The sequence below is a fragment of the Chanodichthys erythropterus genome, chromosome 13, assembly GCF_024489055.1.
Source record: "Chanodichthys erythropterus isolate Z2021 chromosome 13, ASM2448905v1, whole genome shotgun sequence".
Taxonomy (NCBI): domain Eukaryota; kingdom Metazoa; phylum Chordata; class Actinopteri; order Cypriniformes; family Xenocyprididae; genus Chanodichthys; species Chanodichthys erythropterus.
In genome coordinates this window covers 12,922,405-12,930,868 of record NC_090233.1, presented here as the reverse complement: position 1 = coordinate 12,930,868, position 8,464 = coordinate 12,922,405, and the positions used below count along the sequence as shown (strand labels likewise).

Below are 8,464 nucleotides of genomic sequence, written 5' to 3'. Positions count from 1 at the left end.
TAATCTTGCAGAGACGGCGAGCTTGAGCGGAGAGTTCTTTGGCGTGAGTGAGCAGGACTAAGTATTCTGATAAATTAGTAAAATTTTAAAATGTAACGCCAGTACGCCATATTAAGATAATCTCCCCGATTGCCAGCGAGCTTCTCCTCCTGTCTGTACGGTAATTTCGCTACTGTGCGACAGAGAGTCGAGTGGTTATGACGCAATCGTTAGCTTATTTTTACAAAAACTGTTTCTACGGGGCCATAATGTAACATAGAAGGAACGTAATGGAGTAATGGAGCCTTTTATACATTGTCGTGTATCTTTGGAAATAAATAATGGACAAATGGAGTCTTTAAACGCCTCAGATGTAAAGTTATTCACTGTCAAAGTGACGCCAAAATGAATGGGAGTCAATGGGATGCTAACGCAAGTGAAGTTCTGCTACAAGATGGCGGCACCCGGCCGACTTCAACTTCCGGTCGACTTCCTTGGGCACTGGTTTTAACATGATGGTCAATGAGATTCTGCTCCCTTTTGCAGCCTGTCCCTAGCGGCCAGTCGATGAATCGCAGTTTAAGTTACTTCCGTATTGGCTTCACAAGAAACTGGGGGAGGTTGCCGCTTGGTTTTGACCAGTGCCCAAGGAAGTTTTTGATAACCTCCCGCCATTGTCATTGTAGTAAATCTCACAACCAAAACTTCAGCCAATGCCACAATCCAACAACGTGTGTTCTGTCTCTTCCGCATGCGTGCACATCTACACAGACACATATCAGTCTCGAATATTATGCAACAAGCCATATTTTATAATTGTATAAAATAATCGAGAAAAAAATGGCTGAAATGCCAAATTCAGCGGCAGCTGAGGTATCATGACGGCTCACAGACAGCAGCGCAATCTACCTGTCACTCAAGTGACCACGTCATTAATTATGCAGAATTTTAAGGCTTAATATAATTTAAACGATAAGTTATATAAAAAAAAAAAAAAATCACCCCCCATACAGTTGTCATTAAGGGCAAAAATAGCAGTATAGACCAAAACCACAATTTGAACCAACTTGTAAACATGTTTTTTTCTGCTATAAACTTGGCCAATTTAACATGGGACTCTGAGATTCTGCTATTTTGGAACCTGTCCCTAGCGGCCAGTCGATGAATCGCAGTTTAAATTACTTCCGTATTGGCTTCCCGAGAGAAAGGGGGAGGTTGCCGCTTGGTTAAGCTCTAAAATACTGCACCAGGTGGAAACTGAGTAAATCCAGAAAACCATGAAGAAATAATGTAAATTAGGAGTGGAAGCCTAAACCTACGGCTATTAAAATGTCTGATATCCCAAAATGTAACTTATAGAATCTAGGAACACCCTTGAGTTTAGGGAGAGAAAAAAGGACCTTTGAATATTGCGGTCAATAGGAGTCAAAAAGGTTCAGAACCACGAGTTTAGAGTACATCGTTTTGTCCCTAAATGTGTGTTTTGGTTCATTAAGCATTCTATTCACATTGTAAACTAAATTAAATTAAAGTTAGTCTAATATCCTAGATCCATATGATTGGCCTCAACATTCCAGGAGCTTGGCTTTTCCTTCCACATGTACCTGCAACAGTGCTTGATAAACGACGGCACTCAAGCGCCCCCCGGTGGACAAAACCCCAGAACTGACAAGACAAAGAGAACACCAAACAGCAGCCACATCAAACTCTTTATTGAGCATCAGTATTTGGTCAGGAGATCTCTGCTCGGCCTGTAGCCCATGCGTCCTCCTCTCCAGAAACACAGGTAGTAACTCACAGCCAAAACGCCCATGACTGTCACCAGCGCCGCCGTGACCGCAACCACCAGCAGCCACACAGGAAACTCTCCCAGACCTGCGCATCAATGACAGGCATTACAAACTCAATGTCAAATATCGATTTCTGATTTTAACATCTCATTGTTGAACCTGAAGCTGATTCTTAATCCTTTAAGAACTGATCTTTTAGTTTTTGCAGTTTTCAATTGATGCATGAACAAAACTTTCACTAAACATTTGTAGCTCCTGCCATCCAATAATCATTGATATGAAACAGAATCTTAGCTTACAGATTTTGTTGATTAAAATCCTTTATAGTTTACAGCATTAGTTCAGAAAGATCTCTTTCCTTGAGAAAAACTGGCATGTACTATACCTGATTTAAAGTTGCAAAAAAAAGTGAGCCACTTGCAGAATCTGTGAAATTGTGAATAATTTTAATAAAATAAGAGATCATACAAAATGCATGTTATTTTTTTTTATTTAGAACTGTCCTGAGTAAGATATTTTACATAAAAGATGTTTTCATTTAGTTCACAAGACGAAAAAGAAAAAAAGCTGAATTTATTAAAATGGCCCAGTTCAAAAGTTTATGAACCATTGATTCTCAATACGGTGTGTGTTTACCTGGATGATCCACGACTGTTTTAGTTTAGTGATGGTAGTTTTCAAGCATTTCTTGCATATTTGAACCCTTTCCAGCAGTGACTATGATTTTGAGATCTTTCACACTTTAATTTGAGTCCCTCAGTTGTCTTAACTATTAAAAAAAAAGGTTCAAACATTCACTGATGCAACACGAGGAAACACGATGCATTAAGAGTCACGGGTGAAAACTTTTGAACAGGATGAAAGTGTCACAATTTTTCTTATTTTGTTTAAATATCATTGTTTTCCATTTAGTACTGCCCTTCGAAAGCAACAGAACTTACTTTCATGTTTCCCGGGAAAAAAAAATAAGTAAAATTTACCTTGATATTTGAATTTAAAAGTTTTCACCCCCCGACTCTTAATGCGTCGTGTTTCCATCAGTGAATGTTTGAGTCTCTCAACCATCTTCAGTGTGAAAGGATGAATCTCAAAAACATACAGTCACTGCTGGAAAGGGTTCAAATATGCAAGAAATGCTTGAATCTTGTGAACTGAATGCAAACATCTTTTATGTAAAATCTCTTACTCAAGACAGTACTAAACAAAATAAATAACATGCATTTTGTATGATCCCTCTTATTAAAATTCACATTTTCACAGATTCTGCAAGTGGTTCACAGCGTTTTCTTGCAACTGTATATCCAAATGAATCAAGCTTGTGAATCCAATTATGAAATGTGTGTCAATGCTCAGCTCAGTCATGAAAGTGTCTTTGATGAACATCACCGACCGCGTTTAGTGCTCGACTGCGTGTCCAGTGAGGCGCTGCTCTGAGAATCATTCTCCACAATCACAAACGGCCCGAGAACTTTGCGCCCTGACACGCCTGTGAAGAAAGTCAGGTCGTTAATGCTTGCGTCCCGCTCCAGAAGAAACACTCATGACGGCAGGATTACGTACCGTCCATTATGGTATCTGTCCCCCACACGCAGGCGGAGTCGCAGCAGGAACAGGCGTAACTCTGGGACGGGTCATCCAGAAGCTCCCATCTACAACAGAACGATCATCACAATGGATTTACAACCTGTGGCTCTACATGAGGTCCAGACATTCAACAGCCAAACCAAAGCATCTGTGAAAGACCTGTGCTGCTTCTGCACGTAATGACACGCCTTCCGGTCCACGTTCAAGCTCTGGGCGGCATACGCTTCCAGGTCACAGTGAAGGAAAATCTGCCCAAAAACAGTGATCAACTGAGAGCGACAAAGCAATAAAAGCTCAACAAGGAAACAGCTGCCCTCACCTGCTCTCCGAGAGCAAACTTGAAGGCTTCGAGATGGAGCCGTATTTCATCAGGACTCCGCCGTGGCAGAAAACTCGCGTTTCTGGCTTTACTTTCCATCAGACACCTGTGAGACAATCAAACATGCAGAGCAGTACCATTTCTTGTGGGCTTTTTATGGAAAACTGTGCACATCTTTGTTTTAAATTCATGTTCCTCAATCCTGAATCAGAACAACTTCTCTGACGACAAGGCTGGGACAACCTGTCACTCACATGAGATCCACCAATAACAAACCACAACCATCCAATCAATTCATACCCTGTGTTGGCGATGATGGGATGCACCCGAGTGGCGCGTCTGATGTCGGCGTTGGTGGCTAACACGCAGCTTTCGAGGTAGATCTGCAGCGGCCTGTGGCTCCGTGGCTCCACCGTGGCTCTGATGGGAATACTGGAGCCCAGTTTGAATGTCAGAGATGGAGCAGGACCGCTGAAATCAGCTGCAGAAATCAATGCATGTCTGATCAGAGTCATGCAAAAACATCCTACACATGCCACTCATGTGCATATGCGAGTTCAGCAGCACGTCTCTTTCCCCATCTGACCCTACTGACACTGTTGAGTTCATTTTAAATCGTAAAGCACTTCATTTAGCATACATGTATTATTGTTAATTTAAGATCCAACCGTATATGCACCCCGTTTTACTTTCATAGTGTGACATATTTGAGTGAAACATATGAAGCCCATTTCTGCAACACAAGTAAAAAAAAAAAAAAAAAAAAAAATCATGCATGGTACATCCTAATTATGACAGTCAGTTATGGCTATTACTTTTTAATCTCATTTATGACTTTGTGACAATTTCGACTTTTTAAATCTCATAATGACTTTAATCTCCATTTTGAGCTTTTGAATTGATAATTATGACTCTTTAATCTTGTAAATTCAGTTTCTTAACTTAAAGTCTCAAACTGACAATTTAAACTTTTTAATACTATAACTTTGTATGTCAATTATGATTTACAGAAGTATGGTTTATTTTCCCTTTTTTGTGATTAAATGGGTTTCTAGAACAACAAGATATTTAAAGTCTACCGTAGTCAATTTTATCCCTTAAAACTAATCTTTGATCCCCAAAATGACAATTTCTTCATGCCTTAAAAATAACTTGAATGTTACTCTACACCCTCACCTCATTTAGTATATGCGATCTATGAATATGCTAATTAGCCCCGCCTCCACTCACTCGCATGAGCTCAAAGATCCACTCGGTCAACTTACTGAGGTAAACGCTGCACAATGGTATCGCTTTTTAAAAAGTCGGACACATAAAGGTAATTAATATGATTAGCCTTTTGCTTGACTTATCAAACTTCAAATAATGTGTTGCTAATGTTACACGACTCCCTTGCTTAAGACCAATCATAGTTAATTATATGCTGGCAGGTAGTTTGTGACAAACACTAGAGATTTCAAACCGCGTTTTTAAACTGTCTTTAGATCACTGCAGTTTTAAAGAAAAAAACTCAACAATGGTGTTGACTTATGAATTTGCACATGGTTTGTCTAAAAGCATAGCCTAAGCATCATAGACAAACAACAACTTAAACTTAAATAAAAAAAAAAAAAAGCAGAATAATAAGTTTAATCCATGAGGCTGGCGAAAAGTGTCTCCGAGTTCTTTTCAGATGTGGAGCAAGTCACTATTTAAATGAAAGTCTATGAAGAAAACTAAACGGGGAAAAAGCGAGTTTCACTGACTGTTCATGATCTCCATGTGGAAGGTCTCGGGTCCTTCAGTCGCATCCGGTTCCTCAGCACTGAACGCGCTCTCCTCATCTACAGGTCTGTGCCAAACAAGACAAACACTTAAACCAAAAAACTCATTCATCCCACAATCATGACTGACGCTGGATCACCTACAAGTCATAGACGCACTGGATCGACTCTGAAATGAAGGAAAGTCCAGGCCGTCGCTCATAGATCAGCATGTTGGAGTACGTCACTCGGCCTGCCGCCACCTTTGAACGCGGTGGAAGAGAATCAGTGAGAGACTGATCTGCATCAAAGTCCCTTTAAGGCAAGTCATTTCACTTGGCAGAAAAAAATTAAATCTAACGTCTCAAATTGTTTCTAAAAGCTCGAATCATGACAAAAACTATTTTTTCAAGATGGATCAAGCCAATGCGCAGTCTTAAAGGTGCCCTAGAATGTCTTTTTAAAAGATGTAATATAAGTCTAAGGTGTCCCCTGAATGTGTCTGTGAAGTTTCAGCTCAAAATACCCCATAGATTTTTTTTTATTCATTTTTTTTTAACTGCCTATTTTGGGGCATCATTAACTATGCACCCATATATAGGTTGCGGCCCCTTTAATTCTCGTGCTCCCCGCCCCCGGAGCTCGCGCTTGCCTTAAACAGCATAAACAGTACACACAGCTAATATAACCCTCAAAATGGATCTTTACAAAGTATTCGTCATGCAGCATGTCTAATCACGCAAGTATGGTATTTATTTGGATGTTTACATTTGATTCTGAATGAGTTTGATAGTGCTCCGTGGCTAAAGCTAACATTACACACTGTTTGAGAGATTTATAAAGAATGAAGTTGTGTTTATGCATTATAAAGACTGCAAGTGTTTAAAAATGAAAATAGCGATGGCTCTCTTGTCTCCGTGAATACAGTAGAAAACGATGGTAACTTTAACCACATTTAACAGTACATTAGCAACATGCTAACGAAACATTTAGAAAGACAATTTACAAATATCACTAAAAATATCATGATATCATGGATCATGTCAGTTATAATTGCTCCATCTGCCATTTTTCACTATTGTTCTTGCTTGCTTACCTAGTCTGTTGATTCAGCTGTGCACAGATCCAGACGTTAATACTGGCTGCCCTTGTCTAATGCCTTGAACATGAGCTGGCATATGCAAATATTGGGGGCGTACATATTACGTAACAGTCTGTGTTATGTTGAGATTCACCTGTTCTTCTGAGGTCTTTTAAACAAATGAGATTTACATAAGAAGGCGGAAACAATGGAGTTTGAGACTCACTGTATGTCTTTTCCATGTACTGAACTCTTGTTATTCAACTATGCCAAGATAAATTCAATTTTTGATTCTAGGGCACCTTTAAGTGCCATCTGACTGTTTCTAATAGGAACCGGAGCTTCTGCTGCTGCAGTGAGGCGATGACTTTACCAATCAGTGATTGGCTCTTACTTAGATGGTGGAATTATTCTGCGTTGCACTTTCTCCCATTCATAATAATACGAGTGCACCATCTGGTTTGCTCTGATTTCAGTTCAGTACCTGCTTGTTGAAGCCACAGTCATGCAGTAAAACACGGAAGAGCAGTGTGTCCTTGGACACCAGGGATGTCGGCGGACAGTTTCCCAGCAGAGCTTTGGAAGGATCCACCTTCAGGGAGAAATCCAGCCCGGGCCTCCAGCGCACCGTGACCCAATCATCAGTGCCGCAGTCTATAGAGAAATCTGAACACAAACCGCTTCAGTTAACCTGACAGACAAGCCATCAAGTGAAGCAGGAATAAAGAACACACCTTTCTGTGCCATTGCAGTGGCCACAAACATCAAGAACAACCTCGCTGAAATCATCTTCAGCCAAACAGAAACACGAGCGCCTCTCGTGCTTTAGTGGAGCTGATGGTAATCAAGTCAATCAGTAACCAGCCGTTCACTCACAGGTGTGAAATCACAACACACACACACACACATCTGACAAACACAGGCACTGATTCTTCAGATAAGGGACAAAACATATTTTAGAAGTAAGTTTTTATTATTTAATAATACATTGTTTTTAAACTGATATGTTTGTACACAGGTCTCAGCTAATGAACCATGCAAGTTTTTCTGAAAATGTTTTTTCTTTCTTCCTAAAAATGTACATTCACTTCGGAACTTAATTTGTGTCATCTCCGTCAGACGCATTAAAAAGCATTTTAATTTGATCCATCCAACAACAATAGTGTAAAGTCTTTAATTATGTAATAATGGTGTTCAATAAAGGAGCTGTGTGAAAAGGTTTTTTTCTTGGGTTATGAACAATCCAGTTCCTAAATTCCTTAATTCTCTAACCTCCTTTTTAATATTAAACATAGGTAACCAATGTTCTTAGGTAAATCAGACATGATATCATGTAGTTCAGTTGATGTTTTAATATTTTAACACAATTAATTGAAAAAAGAATGACATTTCTTTTAAAATTAACAAAAACTTTCACCTGACGGTGTTAAATACTGACAGAGTTGACAAATATAATGGAGTAAAAGGATTAGTTCACTTTCAAATTTAAATTTCCTGATAATTTACTCACCTCCATGTCATCCAAGATGTTCATGTCTTCCTTTCGTCAGTCGAAAAGAAATGAAGGTTTTTGATGAAAACATTCCAGGATTATTCTCCTTATAGTGGACTTCAATGGATCCCAAATGGTTCAAGGTCAAAATTACAGATTCAGTGCAGCTTCAAAACGTTCTACACGATCCCAGAAGAGGAATAAGGGTCTTATCTAGTGAAACGATTGGTCATTTTTGAAAAAATACAACTGTATATATTTTATAAACACAAATGATCGTCTTGCACATGCTTTCTGCTTTCCGTATTCTTCAAAAAGCTTACGCCGTATGCCCTACACCTTCCCTATTCTACTTACGGAAAAAACGAAACTGGCACCACGTTCATTCCTTAAATAGAATAGTGAAGGCGTAGGACATTTAGCGTAAGTGTTTTGAAAAATACGGAAAGCAGAAGCACGTTCAAGACGATCATTTGT

At 39.4% G+C, this 8,464-nt stretch overlaps 1 protein-coding gene across 1 annotated transcript; it reads right to left on the bottom strand.

The window, feature by feature from the left end:
* Positions 1-1,680: 1,680 nt before the first annotated feature.
* Positions 1,681-7,367, bottom strand: LOC137034909 (zona pellucida sperm-binding protein 3-like). Its single transcript, XM_067408147.1, has 10 exons — positions 7,230-7,367; positions 6,980-7,161; positions 5,580-5,677; positions 5,418-5,503; positions 3,973-4,153; positions 3,673-3,778; positions 3,513-3,601; positions 3,330-3,418; positions 3,160-3,255; positions 1,681-1,854 (listed from the first exon to the last, which is right to left on the bottom strand). Exons 1-10 carry the CDS (start codon positions 7,282-7,284, stop codon positions 1,700-1,702), a joined length of 1,137 nt encoding a protein of 378 aa, XP_067264248.1. The 5' UTR covers positions 7,285-7,367; the 3' UTR covers positions 1,681-1,699.
* Positions 7,368-8,464: the final 1,097 nt, after the last annotated feature.

Bases quoted from the DNA above. Each gene is read 5' to 3' on its own strand.
- LOC137034909 (XM_067408147.1), bottom strand. From the start codon at position 7,284: ATGATTTCAGCGAGGTTGTTCTTGATGTTTGTGGCCACTGCAATGGCA. The intron at 5,504-5,579 runs GTAGGTGATCCA...TGTTTGGCACAG, and splicing joins ATCCAGTGCGTCTATGACTT to ACCTGTAGATGAGGAGAGCG. The intron at 3,419-3,512 runs GTCTTTCACAGA...GTTCTGTTGTAG, and splicing joins TACGTGCAGAAGCAGCACAG to ATGGGAGCTTCTGGATGACC.